The sequence below is a fragment of the Zea mays genome, chromosome 3, assembly GCF_902167145.1.
Source record: "Zea mays cultivar B73 chromosome 3, Zm-B73-REFERENCE-NAM-5.0, whole genome shotgun sequence".
In the NCBI taxonomy this organism is placed as follows: domain Eukaryota; kingdom Viridiplantae; phylum Streptophyta; class Magnoliopsida; order Poales; family Poaceae; genus Zea; species Zea mays.
The window spans coordinates 17,802,953-17,822,785 of record NC_050098.1 but is presented as its reverse complement, the minus strand read 5'-3'; the positions used below and the strand labels follow the sequence as shown (position 1 = coordinate 17,822,785).

Genomic DNA, 19,833 nt, shown 5'->3' with positions numbered 1-19,833 from the left:
ACTTTCTCCCCATTTAGCATGAATCGCCAAAAACGGAGTCATTAGAGCCCTTTTTCAAACTTTCTCCCCCTTTGGTAAAGAATATAGGAGTGAAGATTATACCAAATTGGAGAGCGTTGCGGAGTGACGGCGAAGGATGAATAATTCGATGGAGTGGAGTGGAAGCCTTGTCTTCGCCGAAGACTCCATTTCCCCTTTCAATCTATGACTTAGCATAATATTCACTTGAAAATCACATTAGTCATAGCACATGAAAGAAAGATGATCAAAGGTATATAAATGAGCTATGTGTGCAAAACATCAATCAAAATTCCTAGAATCAAGAATATTTAGCTCATGCCTAAGTTTGGTAAATGTTTTCTCATCTAATGGCTTGGTAAAGATATCGGCTAATTGTTCTTTGGTGTTAATATATGCAATCTCGATATCCCCCTTTATTGGTGATCCCTCAAAAAGTGATACCGAATGGCTATGTGTTTAGTGCGGCTATGCTCAACGGGATTATCCGTCATGCGGATTGCACTCTCATTATCACATAGAAGAGGGACTTTGGTCAATTTGTAACCATAGTCCCTAAGGGTTTGCCTCATCCAAAGCAATTGCGCGCAACAATGGCCTGCGGCAATGTACTCGGCTTTGGCGGTAGAAAGGGCTACATAATTTTGCTTCTTTGAAGCCCAAGACACCAGAGATCTTCCCAAAAAACTGGCAAGTCCCTGATGTGCTCTTTCTATCAATTTTACACCCTGTCCAATCAGCATCTGAATAACCAATTAAGTCAAAAGTGGATCCCCTGGGGTACCAAAGGCCAAACTTAGGAGTATAAACTAAATATCTCAAGATTCGTTTTACGGCCCAAAGGTGAACTTCCTTAGGATCGGCTTGGAATCTTGCACACATGCATACGGAAAGCATAATGTCCGGTCGTGATGCACATAAATAGAGTAAAGAACCTATCATCGATCGGTATACCTTTTGATCTACGGATTTACCTCCCATGTCGAGGTCGAGATGCCCATTAGTTCCCATGGGTGTCTTGATAGGCTTGGCATCCTTCATCCCAAACTTAGTGAGTATGTCTTGAATGTACTTCGTTTGGCTAATGAAGGTGCCCTCTTGGAGTTGCTTCACTTGAAATCCTAAGAAATACTTCAACTCCCCCATCATAGACATCTCGAATTTTTGAATCATGATCCTACTAAATTCTTCACAAGTATATTTGTTAATAGACCCAAAAATGATATCATCAACATAAATTTGGCATACAAACAAATCATTTGCAATTGTTTTAGTGAATAGAGTAGTATCGGCTTTTCCGACCTTGAAGCCATTAGCGATAAGAAAATCTCTTAGGCATTCATACCATGCTCTTGGGGCTTGCTTGAGCCCATAAAGCACCTTAGAGAGTTTGTAAACATGGTTAGGGTACTCACTATCTTCAAAGCCGAGAGGTTGCTCAACATAGACCTCCTCCTTGATTGGTCCATTGAGGAAGGCACTTTTCACGTCCATTTAATAAAGCTTAAAGCCATGGTAAGTAGCATAGGCAAGTAATATACGAATTGACTCAAGCCTAGCTATGGGTGCATAGGTTTCATCGAAATCCAAACCTTCGACTTGGGAGTATCCCTTGGCCACAAGTCGAGCTTTGTTCCTTGTCACCACACCATGCTCATCTTGCTTGTTGCGGAAGACCCACTTGGTTCCTACAATATTTTGATTAGGACGTGGTACTAAATGTCATACCTCATTTCTCGTGAAGTTGTTGAGCTCCTCTTGCATCGCCAACACCCAATCTGAATCCTTAATGCATCTTCTACCTTGTATGGCTCAATAGAAGACACAAAGGAGTAGTGTTCACAAAAATGAGCAACACGAGATCGAGTGGTTACCCCCTTTTGAATATCGCCGAGGATAGTGTTCACGGGGTGATCTCGTTGGATTGCTTGGTGGACTCTTGGGTGAGGCGGTCTTGGGCTCTCATCATCTTCCTTGTCTTGATCATTAGCATCTCCCCCTTGATCATTAACCTCATCTTGAGGTGGCTCCTCTTGATCTTCATCATCATCATTTTGAGCTTGATCCTCATTTTGAGTTGGTGGAGATGCTTGCATGGAGGAAGATGGTTGATCTTGTGTGTGTGGAGGCTCTTCGGATTCCTTAGGACACACATCCCCAATGGACATGTTCCTTAGCGCGACGCATGGAGCTTCTTCATCATCTAGCTCATCAAGATCAACTTGCTCTACTTGAGAGCCGTTAGTCTCATCAAACACAATGTCACAAGAGACTTCAACTAGTTCAGTGGACTTGTTAAAGACTCTATATGCCCTTGTGTTTGAATCATAACCAAGTAAAAAGCCTTCTACAGCCTTAGGAGCAAATTTAGATTTTCTACCTCTTTTAACAAGAATAAAACATTTGCTACCAAAGACTCTAAAATATGAAACATTGGGCTTTTTACCGGTAAGGAGTTCATATGATGTCTTCTTGAGGATTCGGTGAAGATATAACCGGTTGATGGCGTAGCAAGCAGTGTTGACCGCCTCGGCCTAAAACCGATCCGAAGTCTTGTACTCATCAAGCATGGTTCTTGCCATGTCCAATAGAGTTCTATTCTTCCTCTCCACTACACCATTTTGTTGTGGCGTGTAGGGAGAAGAGAACTCATGCTTGATGCCCTCCTCCTCAAGGAAGCCTTCTATTTGTGAGTTCTTGAACTCCGTCCCATTATCGCTTCTAATCTTTTTTATCCTTAAGCCGAACTCATTTTGAGCCCGTCTCAAGAATCCTTTTAAGGTCTATTGGGTTTGAGATTTATCCTGTAAAAAGAACACCCAAGTGAAGCGAGAATAATCATCCACAATAACTAGACAGTACTTACTCCCGCCGATGCTTATGTAAGCTATCGGGCCGAATAGGTCCATGTGGAGTAGCTCAAGCGGCCTGTCGGTCGTCATGATGTTCTTCTGTGGATGATGAACACCAATTTGCTTCTCTGTTTGACATGCGCTACAAACCCTGTCTTTATCAAAATGAACATTTGTTGTGACGGAACCTCCCAAGTAATTAGGCCCACCTACAGTTGTCCTTGTCCAACGGACTTCAGACAACCCTGTAGGTGCCCCTGAACTACTTGACAAGCTCGGTATCTTTTCTTACCTTACCAGGAACGTCTCACCCGTCTTGCAGACATTACAGAACATCGGAGATAAAGAAATGCGGAAGCGAATTACATAAACTTTACATTTATTTCAAAAGCAAGCTTGAGTTATGTTATTACAGACCAGACCAAAAGTGAGTGCAGAGTAGTAATATTATACAAACCAAGGGAGGCACAAACTCCTCCCGATAAGTTTGATAAACAAAAGATCCTAAGTGGAGGACCGAGTCCTCCCGCACTTCAGTCTTGTTTTTCCTCGTTTGGTACCACCTTGGAGCAGAAGCAACAAAAGTTTGTCGCTTCCTCACCTAAAAACAACAAAGGGATAAACCCTGAGTATGGAATACTCAGCAAGTCTTACCCGACTAAGGAAAAGACTCTCAAGGGTATGCTGGATAAATAGGAGTCAAGGAGAGGCTTTAGCAAGAATCAACTTATATTTTGGCAGAAGTAGCTTACTAAAGTGAGTCCTTACTTTCAATCTTTTAACGCCATATTAAGTATTAATAGACTCCATTTGCATCTAGTCTAATTTCCATCTCATCAATACAACATCATTTTTATCCATAGTGTTCACATCCTGACTCTAGGTTGTAGAAAAGTGACCAAGTCTTCATAACCGCGAAGGTACGGCGATCCGAATCGATTATACTCAGCTGAGGATCTCCAATCACACGACATATGTAGCACTTAACCCTTGCATATGTCAACCCGCCACCGGGGTTCTTAAGACCGGATCAGGTTCACGCAAACCGAGAGCACAGATACACCACCGTCCAGCCTCTTGCCACGGAGGGTACACGCTACTCTCGCCACCGCTCCACGCCCATTTCATGTTATCTTATTCCGGCCTTAGTCTGCCCGAGGCAAGGCTTACCCATGACGAGGCATGTGACCAGTTAAAGGGTCCTCGGTCAGCACGCCTACATACGCGTTAATCCTTAACCAACTTGGGTAGAACATCACCTGTTCCTAACCCAAGTCTCAATTTAAGTATTTCCATCCTTAGGATTGTGTCTGTTCCTTAGGATGAAAGAGCATCACAGGGAACTTTGCAGTAAGATCCCACTATTGCTCCAAATGAAAATATTCTTGCAGGTAGAAGCCATCCTCTCCATGGTTAAATTGAGGACAACCTCTATCCACAAGATCTAAGCAAGGCTAAGCATTTTTGTAAATCATAGTTTGATACTTCACAGAAGTATCTATAAAGGTATGGATATCAAGGAAAGCAATGCATCAAAGGGTTTCAAGTAACTCCTATGAACCTAATGCACATTTCACTAGACTTAAGTGTGCAAAAAGTATTTAAAAACACAAGGAAAGGGGTTGCATGCACCGGGGCTTGCCTTCGTTCACAGGTGAATCGGGCTCAGATCCACAGATATCAAAGTAGAAATGATTCCCAGCCTGAGACTCCGAAGGTGGTGGTGGTGTCTCCTCTTCAGTTACTTCTATCTCTTCTTCTCGTTCTAATCATAACCATACATAAGTATAAGAATGGATGCCATGGGATGCTCATGAGGATGCAAAGATAGCATAAACTTATTATTTATGTCTTGAATACAACTTTCCTTCACGGAGTTCCGGGAACTTAGGGTTTCCGGAGTCGGTAAAGGAGTTCATAGGGCAGGGGGGTGTTTTGGGGTTTGGTGATCAAACAAGGTCCAAATCAATTCAAACTCTACCCAAGGCTTCTAAATATTATATAACACTCATATAAAAATTTTGGGCATTTTAGGACTTACCAATTATTTTCTAAAAATCCATAATCAACATTTTTAACCATTTTAAATACCCTAAAATTTCTTACTTTCACTAAAAATCACCAACTTATTTTTATTAAATACTATGGAAAATAACAAACCTAGGAAAATTAGTTTCACAATTTTAGCATTTTTCTACATTTTTCTATAATTGTTTTGGCTCTGGGGATAAAAGAAAAAGAAAAACACTAGAACAGCGCTGGGCCGAATTCAGCCCAGGCGGCCCAGATAAGGCAGAAAGGCGCCCGCGCGCGGCCGCGCCCTGGCGGCTTTGCACAGGGGCCCCCGCGTTTTAGACTAACCGCGAATGAGCCCTTTCACTATTTGGAGAAGTCGCTGACACTTCGCAAAAAGGCCCTCCGGTTTCTATCTCTTCGCAGGATGAAGTCCACGACGGCGTCGCGCGGAGGATGAACTCCGGCGAGCGCATAGACCGGCCGAGTTGGGCTATGACCGGTGCTTAGCTTTGGCGTAAACCAAATTCACTACCTGAAGAACGTTTCCCCTAATTTAATTGCGCGAATGATCAAATGTTTTGCTCTGGCCACGGTGACCGTGAACCATGCGGGCAGATGATTGTGTTCCCGACAATATACAAGGTTCTAACTTAATTAAACGGGTCAGTGATCATCCATAGCAAGTAAGAATGTCGAAACAAGCACGCAGAGGACAAGTGTGGACCTGAATTGGGCTGGCCGCGACGAGGCTTGTTTCACGGTGGCGAAGAACGAAGTTGGGGGAAATGAGCAATTCTCTGGCTAGGGGGGTTAATCGGAGACGAGAGTGGGTGCTACAGCTTCACGAGTACAAGGCGCAACTATCCCCGCCCTCAATTTATAGGCTTCAAGGGCGGCGGCTCTCAATTTGACCGCGATGTGTTGGCGGCCGGAGACGGGGAAGAAGCCTGGCGCGCGCGGTTACGTGTCCCTAGCCGTGGCGGGCTCATCGGCGATGATGGGACGGCAGTAGGGAATTACGGCGGTGCCGTGGAAAGGCTCGGACACGCGGCGGGCACAGAGATGGCACGACGGCGGCGAACGGCCTTATCTACGGCGGTGAGCAAAGGGGAGGGGTGCCGTGTCCAATCGGGGTGGCTTCCAGCTCAGCGGTGACGACGATCTTTTGACGCCGCGAAGCTATCCACTTACCCGAGCGCGAATCGTGGCGCCGGCGACGTGAATCACGGCGGAGAGGTTACCGGCGTCGAGCTGTCCAAGCTGGCGTCCTTATCAGTGCACTGTACCATCGAGGAGCTTGTTCAGAGTGCCTGACAGACAATGTTTAAGCTTCTCTTTCTCTGATTTTCAAATGGCAACACATCCCGTAACCTATAGCAAAGTTGTATAGCTATATACCACCTACAATTCGACTATAGGGATTAAGCTCATTTGAGCACTGGATCAAGGTCAAACTGGCTCTCAAACTTGGGTCTAAGCCACTGTTAGTCTGAAATTCAGACAATACTAGCCTGACAGCCTGACTTCAGGCTTGATTATCTCCAAAATTTTCTTAACAACTGTGCTTACACCTTTTAGCAAAGTTGTACTCCTATAGTTGGGCTACAATCTTGATGTGGTGACTTAGGGCAAAAACCCTATAATTTGAAAGTTACAAAGCCCCAAAGTGGAGCCTTTAACACTAAATTTCAGACTTGGTATAGAGCTCAAATGAGGTCCATTTTGCATTTAAGTCGAAAACTTAGGGTTTGGCTTGTAAATTCACATATTTGTGAACCAAATGACTTTAGATGCTTAAACATAGTAGTTTTTACATTTTAGTCCAAAGGTTCATCACTTTTGCACATAAGCCCCTAGGGTTTGGTTTTAGGGTTTTCCGGGGTTCCAATTAGGGTTTCTGGTATCCCAGGGGTACAAAAGTGATTCAAGTTTATTCTTAGGGTCATTTTATGACTTTTACCCTAAAGTCTTTTGGTTTTCTTAACTTGGGTAAAGTTTTACCCCTATAATCCCTATTTAGGGTTAAGTTCCTTAACCAGGGTTCTAGTTGCAAAACACTTAAAACAATACAACTTGTTTGAAATTTTTGCCTAGTGAATGCACTCTAGGTGTGTCAAACATATGCAATGCCAATGCTTATGATGTCATGCTCAAGTTTTAGTAATAGTAACACCAGGGGTGTTACATCCTTCCCCCCATAAAAGAATCTCGTCCCGAGATTAAAATCCTAGGGTAGGTAATGATAAAGGAAACACATCACATTTTTATTTCCTTAATTTTGGTACAAGGCAGGGGTGATGTGGGGGTTACTTCTTTATTACAACAACTATACAGGTTTTACAATTTACATGAGGCTAGAAAGCCTGGGAAATTCTTATCTAAAAAGTCTTGGGTTTCCCATGTAGCCTCATCTTCCGAATGCTGGTTCCACTGTATCTTGTAGAACTTGAGAGTCTTTCTTCGGGTGACCCTGTCCTTTTGATCTAGAACTCGAATAGGATGTTCCGAGTATGTTAAATCTGGTTCCAGGACAACATCAGTCACTTCAACGGTTCGATCAGGAACCCGAAGACACTTCTTCAGTTGTGACACGTGGAACACATTATGCACAACAGACAATGCTTCGGGGAGCTGAAGTCGGTATGCCACTGGTCCACATTGCTCAAGCACCAGGAATGGACCAATGTACCTGGGTGCAAGTTTCCCTTTAACCCCGAAACGCAATACACCCTTCATTGGTGAAACTTTTAAGTAGACATAATCGTCTACCAGAAAGCATAAGGGTTGTCGTCGTCGGTCTGCATAACTCTTTTGTCGAGCCTGAGCTTTCTTCATATTATGGATAATTCTCTGAACCTTTTCTTCGACCTCTTTCACCATATCAGGTCTAAAGAAGTATCTTTCTCCAGGTTCAGACCAATTTAGCGGAGTTCGACACCGTCGTCCATATAAAGCTTCAAAAGGTGCCATCTTGATACTTTCTTGATAACTGTTATTGTATGAAAACTCCGCTAGGGGCAAACATTCATCCCATTTTGGTGAGAAGTCCAGGACACATGCCCGCAGCATATCTTCAAGTATTTGGTTCACCCTCTCAGTCTGCCCACTGGTTTGAGGATGGTAAGCCGAACTGTGGAGTAATTTAGTACCCAAGGAGTTGTGAAGTGCTTCCCAAAACTTGGCTACAAATTGAGGTCCACGATCCGACACAATGGTCTTCGGAACACCATGCAGACTGAGAATACGGGCAATGTATAATGCTGCATAAGTGGCTACTGTATATGTGACCTTAACAGGTAAGAAGTGGGCAATCTTTGTGAGTCGATCAACGATAACCCAAATAGATTCATACCCTTTGGCTGTCCTGGGTAATCCCACAATAAAGTCCATACTGATGTCTTCCCATTTCCATGTTGGGATTGGCAAAGATTGTAATGGACCAGCAGTTTTCATGTGTATGGCCTTGACACGTCTGCAAGTGTCACACTTAGCCACATAGCGTGCAATTTCGATTTCATCTTTGTCCACCAATAATGTTGCTTTAAGTCTTGATACATCTTAGTGCTTCCGGGATGAATAGAATAGCGACTAAGATGTGCTTCATCCAAAATTTGCTGGCGGAGTTCTTCGTTCTTTGGCACTACTATGCGGTTTTTAAACCATATCACACCTTGATCGTCTTCCTTGAAACACTTGGCTACTCCAGCCTTTATCTTCTCTCGAATGTGCTTCATACCCAGATTATCCTTTTGAGTATCAATTATTCTTTGCAAAATGATTGACTCAAGCTTTAGTTGATTTAGAGTCCCTTGTTGGATAATTCCCAGGTTTAGCTTTTCCATTTCTTGACACAAAGTGTTCTCGGAGGTCTTCGCCATAAGGCAGTGGCAGGAAGTCTTACGACTCAACGCATCTGCCACCACATTGGCCTTACCTGGGTGATAATGGATCTCCAGTTCATAGTCTTTAATGAGCTCAAGCCATCGTCTTTGTCTCATATTTAATTCTGACTGGGTGAAGATGTACTTCAAACTTTTATGATCTGTGTATATGTGACAGATATTACCCATCAGATAGTGATGCCAAATCTTTAGGGCATGAACCACAGCAGCTAGCTCCAGATCATGAGTTGGATAGTGCTCCTCATGTCGGCGCAACTGCCTTGAAGCATACGCAATCACTCGGCCCTCTTGCATCAGTACACAGCCGAGCCCACTGCCAGATGCATCACAATATACGTCAAAAGGTTTAGTGATGTCCGGTTGAGCCAATACCGGAGCAGTGGTCAATAGTGTCTTCAGTTGCTCAAAGGCTTCATTGCACTTAGAAGACCAATTGAACTTAATGTCATTCTTCAACAAACTTGTGATTGGCTTCACAAGCTTAGAAAAATCTGGTATGAATCTGCGATAATACCCAGCTAGTCCAAGAAAACTCCGGACTTGGTGAACAGTTGTTGGGGGTTTCCATTCCAGAATATCTTTGACCTTGCTAGGATCTACCGCAATTCCTTTAGCCGATAACACATGCCCCAAAAATTGAATTTCTTCCAGCCAGAACGCGCACTTGCTGAACTTGGCATATAGCTGGTGCTCCCTGAGGCGCGTCAATACAATCCGTAGATGCTGAGCATGGTCCTCTTCATTCTTAGAATATATCAAGATATCGTCGATGAAGACTACCACGAATTTGTCCAACTCGGGCATGAACACCGAGTTCATCAAATAGGTGAAGTGGGCAGGAGCATTTGTGAGCCCGAAAGACATTACCAAGTATTCAAACAATCCATACCGCGTAGTAAACGCGGTCTTCGGTATATCCTCGGGCCGAATACGGATTTGATGATAGCCCGACCTGAGATCAATTTTGGAAAATACCCTCGCCCCAGTCAGTTGGTCAAATAATATGTCGATCCTTGGAAGGGGGTACTTATTCTTGATGGTGACCTCATTTAGGGGTCGATAATCCACGCACATTCTCAAGGTTTGATCCTTCTTCTTAACAAAAATGGCGGGACAACCCCAAGGGGACGAGCTTGGCCGGATGAATCCCTTATTCAGTAGATCTTGTAATTGAATCTTCAGTTCCGCTAATTCATTAGGGGGCATACGGTATGATCTTCGGGAGATGGGAGTCGTACCGGGCTTTAGCTCAATTACGAATTCTACATCTCTTTCAGGGGGCAGTCCAGGCAAATCTTCCGGAAATACATCTGGAAACTCACATACTACCGGAATATTCTTGATCTCCGGTACAATGGCTTCATATACTCTACCAGAAGCTTTGGCTGGATTAGTTGCGGGGAGAGTCAAAAGAATCTCTTCTTGGTTATAGCTCAACCTGACGGTTCTGAGTTCAGTGTTGAGGATTGCCTTGTGTTGGGTTAACCAATTCATACCCAATATTACATCTATATCCTGGCCCTTTAGAACAATCATGTTAGCAGGAAAGTTCCGTTCGGCCATTGTTACTGGCACTGCATAGGCCACTTCTCTAGTATAAATGTGTCCCCCAGGTGAATGAATTTTAAATCCCTCCTTTGATTCATGGTATGCAATATGATATTGTTCCACAAACTTCTTGCTAATAAATGTATGTGAAGCACCAGAATCAAAAAGAATAATTGCTGGGTGACTGGCCACGGGAAACGTACCCATCATCACCGGTTCTCCTTCCAGTGTAGTAGCCACTTGAGTGTAATACACACGCCCCGTCTTCTTTGTATTCTTTCCCACATCATTTCCTTTGGGCTGAGTTGATTTCCCAGATCCTTGCGAAGCATTAGATTGATTTTGCCTAGGATATGGGCAGTCTTTGATGAAGTGTCCCGACTTGCCGCAATTAAAGCACCCAGTTGAAGAACTAGGCAAGGCAGGAAATCGAGTGCCTGGGGCACCCGGCTGTTTTGGGGTAGTGGGGGTATTATTGGGGCGGATAATGATAGGCTGCTTGAAGGGAAATGAAGGTGGACGAGAAAAAGTGCGATTTTGGTTTGAGGGTTGAATCACAAACCGTTGCTTCTTCGCCTGGCCGTGATTAGGCCTCTCACCACCGAATCCCTTATTCTTCCCAGAGGTTGTGTATTTGGCTTCAACAGATAAGGTCGTGCTGACAGCCTTTCCATATGTGAGGTCTATGCATGTGGCCATTTTCCTTTGTAGCCGATCATTCAGTCCCCACATAAAACAGTTCTTCTTCTTCAAATCTGTATTCACCTGATCGATAGCATACTGCGACAGGTGATTGAATTTGTTGAGATATTGGTTGACGGTATCTCCACCTTGTTGTAACTTCATAAATTCCTCTTGTTTCATATGCAGCACTCCTTCGGGGATGTAGTGTTCACGGAAGGCTGCTTTAAACTCATCCCAGGTGACTTGATGGTTGATAGGTTGAATAGCCACAAAATTTCCCCACCAGGTACTGGCAGGACCACAGAGTTGTTGTGCGGCAAACAACGGCTTCTGCGTCTCTGAGCAACGGAGAAGACCAAACTTTTGCTCGATAACCCGAATCCACTCGTCAGCTTCTAGGGGATCTTCTGCCTTGACGAATAGAGGTGGACGGGTTTCAGAGAAGTCCAGATAAGTGGTTTCTCGAGGGCCTTGTGGATAACCTCTTCCCGCCTGCTGCTGAAATTGTTGCTGACCCGCCATTTCCCTAAGGAAGCGGGTATTATCGGCGGTGGCATTCACCAAGGCGGCGATCGCCTCGGCTAACGTGGGAGGAACTGGAGGTGGGTTTGGGGTAACATCCCGTCCCCCAGAAGTTCCTGCTGCATCCTGTCCTCGAGTCCTGGTCGGCATCTGTGGCAAAAATATTTGAAGTAAACATAATGTGCCAGAGAAAACCTTCCATTTTACATTACTATAAAAAGTAATGATACAGACTCGATATTACATAACAGGATACAATACCCATTATACAAAGGTTCAACCTATTAACAGGATACAATACCCATTATACAACAGTACACCCTTCAATACCCTACCATACACTACTCTACTTCTACTTCTACTAGGTAGATGCCCGTGCGTTGCAACGGTATACAAAATATTCAACAAAATGTTAATGCATAAAAAATAACACCACATATTTTAGTTGCACAAAAACGATACATTCTCCCTTGCAAGGTTAGGGTTGCATTTTCTTCCTACTTTGCACCTCAGCGAACAGAAAAACCAAAGAACCATACAGTCCATAGACGCACTTGCACACTTGAAGAGCACTGCACATCCCGTTATCCTCCCATACACCTCCTGAGCAGTATGAGCCTGATTCCTGCACACTTGAAGAGCAATATGATGAGCTTGTGCCTGTGTGATGTGAAAATTTGAGGCCTCAAGTTTCTCAACCTTGTGACCGAACCTGCAAAGTATTAACAAATATATAGTAAATTAGGACACTCAACAAAATGGAATGATGGAAAAGATGGAAAAAGATCAAGATACTGGTTAATCATTTGATAGTAGGTAAATTCAACAAATGAAAAGGAGAATAAAGGATTGTACAAATTTGATGGCAGCATGCCATGAATGAATAAGAACAGAGCAGTTAGTGACAAAAGCTTTGACATCACTGTGATGAAGGTGTAACCACATGTAAATAAGTGGTAGTAGATAACAGCCAACAGTAGAAGCACTGTCACAGTTTGCTTCGCATCTTCCCAAAGTACTGTTTTTGCAACTGCATATGAATAGATAAATTGGTAAGGATTTCAAATGTGGAAGTACAAAAGTACTATGAATATACAGGGTATGTGTGGGCACAAGGGATGAAGGCAGTTTCATACGATTTCCATTCCCGAGGAAAATTGAAGCCTTTGATATACTCCTATGATTCTGAGCTTGTAGATGGGGGTACGACTCTACTGTTCTCTTCGGTCCATCCTTAATTTAAAATAAGCCATCAATTACTTATTACAAAATAGTACTGAAATAACTGCACTAAAATGAGAGAATTTTTCTAACCATCTAGAATAAAAGCACCATCAGCATGTAGGAAACAATGAAATGAAAACAAAAGATATGAAAGGCAAGGATTTAAATTCTATACAAGATATAACACACCTCGCCAGCTCTAACCAAGATATGAGAACCCACTTCAAGATCGTGCACAGGAACCTTGGTGTAACTTAGATTTGAAAACTGTACAGATTCTTCTCCACTTGTTTCTAACAACAAAGCAAATTCTGGATGATTTTCCTTCAGTTCCCTCACGTCAAACATTGACTTACTTGTAAAATACTCTTCAGCTGTAAGAAACGAGAATAGTGAACTCCTAATAAACACACAACAGGAGCTAACACATGGGGCTTTCAGATGTTATCAAAAGAAATGTACCAATATGAGCCAAATTAAACATTGCAAGAAGCAGGCCACCCTCCAATGCATTTCCCATAAATATAGAAGCAAATGCTGCAAGAGCCATGAGGACATGAATATTTATTCTACCGTCTGCAATATTTACAAGAGCATCAAGCGCTGCAGAAACCTGCAATATGGGGAAAGGAGTGTCAAACAGGTACATTGTTGGCAAGCGACCTCAAAAACAAAGACTTCTCTAATCTCCCTTGTTCGGTAGCAAAGAAAAACACAGCTCCATGTTCAATGAATTCCATTTTACACCAATGCAGTCATCATATCAATTTCTGAGAAGATTTAGCTGAACCTTGGGTAATTTGAAATCTGGACAAGCCGTTTCAAAAGAAGCCTGGACAAGTACCCGAGAGTTGTGTGGTGGCATACACATAGTGACTTCCCTGTGCAAACTTTTAGAGCGAGATCCCCAGCATGACACAATGTCATAGATAGAAGCCTAAGTGTTTCCAATGTATGAACTCCATAGAGTGTGCTATGCTCTAATTTTCCTACCAATTTTCAGGCATTTATTAAATACAACATAGAATTGACGCAACCCAACTAACTATTTCATCTGAAAGTGCGATGTTGAAGGCTTGAAGCAGCTGTGAGCATAGAACAAATAGAACTAAGCAAGCATAGTAATTAGTGGTGATCACTGGTAATCGGTGTTTTAAAGAGGAATAAGTGAGACAACAAAATAAAATCGATGATGTGTAGATTCATAAATACGCATAAAAACATAATACAAACTTGTACATGTATGAATCTAAACACATTTTAGAAATTCCCCATATATTTACAGTGGATGTTAAAGGATTTGTATGAGGAATTCTAAATTATCTTTACAGTATTCGTAACCTGAATAGAAGGTACATAGAAGAAAAAAAAATATGTCGATTAAAGAAGGATATGTCGATCATAATCAGTCGATCACCAACCCCGTGGTCAGTAGGAATCAAGTGAGCATCCAACCAAGTGTGGTCAGTAGAAAAATCCTTTTAAATCATCTACTATACCTTTTTGCATGAACCCAGCATGTGAGGCTCAACATTCTCAAGGTTCATTCCTAGCTCTTCAGCTATTACCTGAATCATGATGAATTGATGAGACAAGTCGTTTTTAATTATACAGAGAAATAAAATGCACACAAGAAACAACTGTGAAGCCTACCTCTCATCCGGTAAGGATAGCGAGGTCCTGTAAGTTTGCCTTCCTGTTTTCCCCAAAACCAGGAGCTTTGACAGCACAGACCTGAATGTCGTTCCAATTAGAACAGAAATGGTACCAAACCCAGAAACTTGACAGAACCTACCTTGATGCCTGCACGAAGCTTGTTAATAATCAGAGTACCTAATACCTCACTTTCCACATCTTTTGCAACAATTAGTATAGGCCTTTTTTTATGTTCCAAGCAAAGAATGAAAAAAAGTACATGTTCCTTCTGCTTCTAGATGGATTCGATCTTTTTCATGTAGTCATCTGTGACTTTCTGCAGAATTTGTACGAGAAAGTTAGCTACCACTGCATCTAACAGTAAAAAGCTTTCCAAGAGATATAAGCATATCCTTGAGGACCTATGTGCAACTACAGGAAGAAAAAAACAGAAAATTCATCCTCACTTGTAGATCAGTTGATAAATCTTTCACGTTGTCCTCAGAAAGCTTCTTTTCCTACATAAGCAAGTGCAGTTTTTTGAACAAAAATAAGCAAGTGTGGTATATGAGTTTTATTACAAAGCTACGATGGCTGCCATTCACATGAGTTGAGTCTAGCAAAAAGATAAACCAAGAAAAATCTTCCCCCGCAAACGCAAAGAGACTGATTTGATCCCACGACCTGGTCAACCACCATTTTTTAAAATCTCAGAAACCACCCGTGGTATTGTGCAAGAGAGAATTTCTTACCAAGGAATCCTTCTGAAGCTGCATAATCACCCTTGCAAGTTGACTTTATATATGGAAGCGGGTATGGACGTATGGTTGGATTCCTGCGTGGCGTAACTGGGCCCTCGGTGAGAGGGAAAGATTCTAACAACTAAAGAAAAACAAAATTGCCATGGTGGCCCCCACAGTTTTTGTTGTTACGACAACACCAAAAAACGAAGGGCAAAACCAAGTGAAGCCAGGCCAAGCAACTTTCTTGTTGTCCTTTCGTCTCACAGCGGCAGCAGGATCCATTAGATGCTCAGGTGGAGCACTGAGCCTTTTCCGGCGGTGAGTTGAGTTGAGCAGAACCGTGCTACCTAGCTAATCCACAGGAGAAGAGAGGAGAACGGGAGCCCTTTTATGACAAGAAGGAAGGCGCCAGGCGTGTGATTAACAGTGAGCTGCTTGCTACTACCAATCTCTTTCGCTCCTTGCTTTCCATTGAAAATGATGTGATCTTGCTTACCACCCACACCCTGCAATCCGAAGGCACGCATGCCCAGCACAAAAATCTCCCAAGGATTCCCATGTCCCAATGGTTTCCTAGCACAAGATGTGCATGGACCAGCAGAACACTCTGGCATTGCATGCCCAAGTGTTGTTGTTATCGTTACCAAGATCATCGCTACTACTGATGACTGATGCAGTGCGTTCGTGATGAACTATGTAAGCAGGTTTTGAAGGGAGAGTTACCTGCATCTACATGGAAGAGGGAGGAGACCCACAGCTTCCGAGCATCTCCGCACGCCCCACGTCCGAAGGCGCGGGGGCGTCGACTTGGATCTCCTTGAGCAGCTACTGTCTGACGACAACGGCTGGCTCGAGGTGGTCTCACGCTCGCCCAACTCGGTAGCGTTTCCTCCACTCTCAGCCTTCTTCTCGGCTGACGCGACAGCCACCACAGTGACGACGACGGCGACGACCGCGAACGCCAGCTGGTGGATTCAGACGGGTGGCGCGAGCCCCTCCTCCGTGGAGGAGCAGTTCAGCCAGGCACTGTCCTACATCCGGGATATGCAGAGCGACGGCGACGTCCTCGTGCAGCTCTGGGTGCCGGTCAACCACGATGACGGGAAACTGGTGCTGACCACCAGCGAGCAACCGTTCACGCTCGACCACCGCTCCGACAGCCTCCTCCGGTTCAGGGAGGTGTCCACCAAGTACCAGTTCTCGGCCGATGTTAAGTCGGGGGGATTCGCCGGGGCTGCCAGGGAGGGTCTTTATCGGCAGGCTCCCCGAGTGGTCGCCGAACATCAGGTACTTCACCAGCTACGAGTATCCCAGGGTAAGGGATGCACAATACCTCGATGTCCATGGCACCATGGGTCTGCCAGTGTTCGAGAAGGGAAGCTACAACTGACTGGGCGTCATCAAGCTGATCATGACAAGGCAGAAGATAAACTTCACTTCTGAGCTCAACACCATTTGCAGTGCTCTCCAGGTATGAAACCTCCTCAATCTCACTGCTCCTGAAAGTTCAGAGAAGTATATCGCAAGTGTGTTAGGTTAGTAGATCAAATCACCAGCTTAGTGCAGGAAAGAAAAACAGCAGTCTAGCCACTGATGCCACCTTGAAGTACCTGCATGCCAATTATTACTGTAGAAAATCAATAGTGTTTCCAGGTCCGGGCTTTACTAATAGTGAACAGGGTGTTTGCAGGCAGTTAATCTCAGAAGTACAGAAGTTTCAAGCATTCCACGCATAAAGGTGAGCAGAAAAGAAATTCTACACTCACTGTGTCACAACTTTGAATTTTGGGAAATAATTCATTTTTCCAAAAATATGAATCTCACGACCTCTACATTCCAACTTAATGTAGGCATGATATGAAATCTACTTAAAATTGCATGTTTGTGAAGAAAAAACTATGCACGTTTCAATTTACCTACCCTAGCTCAGCTACTCCCTCTGTTCCAGATTATAAGTCGCTTTGGTTCTTTTAGTATATAGATCCTACAAGTAAATATTTGCAATACTACAACCAATCGCTAATCCAACAGAATATACATATCGATCAGCAAGAGCAAACCAGGCACAAGTAAAGTAACAGACCCAGATTTGTAATAGGTCCTAGATCCAAAGTTTTTTCCCATTTGAGAACTTGGTGACACGCATGCCTCTGTACAAGGAGAAACATGGTTAAAATATGAAACCAATCTGTCGATGCTTGACAGATAACAATCTAAACGAATCATTGAGAGTTGGCAAGCCAAATATTAAGTAAATTTGTTGGTTCCCTAAAATCTCCGCTTACTAATACCAACTGAAATCATGAGAATTCCACGTCATTTCTCCACAGAAATTAGTCAACTACTGAAGTCCACCCGATCAACTCCACAGAAATTCAGCTACACAGCTAGTGCTAGAGGCAGGAATCCAAACCTGGGCCAGCAGCCACTCCAGGGTTGGGCGCGTCCATCGTCGCGGTCGTATCCTCCAAGTCAGACGCCCGAAAAATGGCTAGTGACACAAGCAGCAGCAGCAGCAACAGGTGGGAAGTCCTGGCAATCCACTGGTGCACAAGTGCAGTACTATCCGTGCTGCGGGCATATGAGCTCCATGGATCTGCCCCAACAACGCCCGCGGGAACGCGCACAACCAGGCCTCACTGGACCCACCTGCGTGCGTTGTTGAAGAAAGTTTTGACTAAACTCACCTTGAGAAACTGAAGGTCGATCAGCAAAAGCGCGGAGAGGTGGAAGAGGCGGTCTTATCCCTATTGTACACCACGGGGGAGCCGCCCAACACCATCTCCTGAACCTTGAACACGATCTGCTGGCCCGGGATGATGGTGTGGTCTCGGTGACGGCGAAGTCCTACATCATGGTGGGCGTGTCGATAGGGATCTCGATGTCGGGGGACTTGCGGCCATCAGTGGTGAAGTCGTCCAGCTTGGGGTGTACGATCATGGTGGCATCGAGTTGCCCGCCGAAGTCGTAGCGCCTAGCGGTCTCGAGGTCGCCGTCGGCGGTGACGCGCACTTGGTACGGGAGGTCGTCCTCCGAGGCTCCGACACGACGAGGAGGCGGTTGTTGTGGTACACCAGGCCGGCGTTGCGACCCCGATCTCTTGCGATGCGTCGAGTACGCCGCAGAGGGAGCGGGCCCTGAAGAGGAGCAGGCGCTGCAGCCGAGCTGACGGCGCGCGATGGCTTACTGGGGGCGCAGGGGTGAGCTCCGACACATCGAGAGGAGAGACGGGGTGGGGCGAGGGGTTTCGCCATGGGCGATTAGTGAGGGCGTTCACAGGGAGCGTGCGGAAGTGGCAGAGCGGTTGAGGTCGTGGGGGAGGAGGTCACGGGAGTGGAGCTCGTGCGTGCGGCGCCGTCGCGGAGGCGGAGGTTGCCGAAGAGGATGACAGGCGTCGTGCGTCGGGAAGCTGGGCTGCATAAAGTAAACCACAAATCGTTGTGCGAGGGACGTTGGGCTGCACTCATCGCTGGACCACACGAAACCGCTGGGCCTCACAAATCGCTAGGACACCTGCATTGTTATGAGGTTTGTTTGATTAGTGCCATACCAGCTATTGAGAGAGTTGGAACGTGTCTTATAAGCGTTTTTGTGGATAGTCTGTTGCTCAGTCCGACTTCTCCTGCTCTGGTGCGACATTAAGATAAGCTTTTTGCGCAGCGCGAGACCGGTGGAGGCAGAACAGCAGTTGGCAGAACACGCCGGAGGCAGACTACTATTGCTTACTTAATAAGTAGTAGAGATTACACCCTTATTCCTGCTTGCCATTACTCTTGGCGGCTTCATCGTCAGGTGTGGGAGTCCAGACATCAACCAACCTCAAAGAAGGAGGGGGCTCAAAAAGGTCTAACTCCCCACCCAGCGCACGTCCCGCAACGTGAGATGGTCCAGCTTCCGCCTCAGCAGGTTGTGCAAGCTCACTTGGGTGTAGTTGTGAGTATAGTATATGGACTTCCTCGTGCAACGTGTTGCAGTAAACCTGCAGGTTATCAATAGTCGAGCTAAGTTCTTTAACTCGGGCCTGAGCCCTTGCTTCCTTAGCGCACATTAGCAAACGAGACTGTACGGCCCAGTCAAGTGCTAAGTCTCGATCAGCGAGTTGATCCTGCAAGTGTCGGATGTCCCTTCGTAGTTCATTGATTCTATCTCCGTCGGCGACCCAAGCATCAGTCCTATGTTGCAGCGCTGCTTGAAGTCGACTCACACGAGCTTCAAGGTCTCCGATGGGGTCGTTACTTCCACTGCTGCTACTTTCATGTCGGGGAGCCAATTGATGCCGAGGCACCCCAATTGGTCCCGTAGACTTGCGTGTCGTTAGCCTTGTACGTGGCGGCATCTTTTCTAAGGGGGAAAATGTTATTAGTATAGTGCTTAGCATGATGCATGTATAATTACAGAATCAACCTTAGTCGATTCAACCTTCTATACGTTGCACTCTTCCTATCTGGTCTTTAAGATAGACTCTTCAGAGTACTTAGGTAAGAAGAGAAAAGAATTTTGAGGTAAGACTTTTGAAAATCCTTTTGAAGATGCTTCGTAATATCTGCCAAGAAGGGCTACGCTCCGATACCAGCTGTGACGGAACCTCCCAAGTAATTAGGCCCACCTACAGTTGTCCTTGTCCAACGGACTTCAGACAACCCTGTAGGTGCCCCTGAACTACTTGACAAGCTCGGTATCTTTTCTTAC

General features: G+C 44.8%; 1 protein-coding gene and 1 pseudogene across 1 annotated transcript; both read right to left on the bottom strand.

The window, feature by feature from the left end:
• Positions 1-12,832: 12,832 nt before the first annotated feature.
• On the bottom strand, positions 12,833-13,417 carry LOC103651804 (probable cadmium/zinc-transporting ATPase HMA1, chloroplastic). The gene is made up of 3 exons (XM_008677497.2): positions 13,229-13,417; positions 12,956-13,140; positions 12,833-12,859 (listed from the first exon to the last, which is right to left on the bottom strand). Exons 1-3 carry the CDS (start codon positions 13,413-13,415, stop codon positions 12,833-12,835), a joined length of 399 nt encoding a protein of 132 aa, XP_008675719.1. The 5' UTR covers positions 13,416-13,417.
• Positions 13,418-17,851: 4,434 nt separating this feature from the next.
• LOC109944959 (9-cis-epoxycarotenoid dioxygenase NCED4, chloroplastic-like) lies at positions 17,852-18,611 on the bottom strand (annotated as a pseudogene).
• Between the last annotated feature and the right edge of the window lie 1,222 nt (positions 18,612-19,833).

What these genes read in the sequence shown, in the direction of transcription:
- LOC103651804 (XM_008677497.2), bottom strand. Translation starts at nt 13,415, where the DNA reads ATGTACCTGTTTGACACTCCTTTCCCCATATTGCAGGTTTCTGCAGCG. An exon ending in GTTTAATTTGGCTCATATTG is followed by an intron (nt 13,141 to 13,228) that starts GTACATTTCTTT and finishes CGTTTCTTACAG; the next exon opens with CTGAAGAGTATTTTACAAGT. An exon ending in TCTTGGTTAGAGCTGGCGAG is followed by an intron (nt 12,860 to 12,955) that starts GTGTGTTATATC and finishes CTTTTATTCTAG; the next exon opens with ATGGTTAGAAAAATTCTCTC.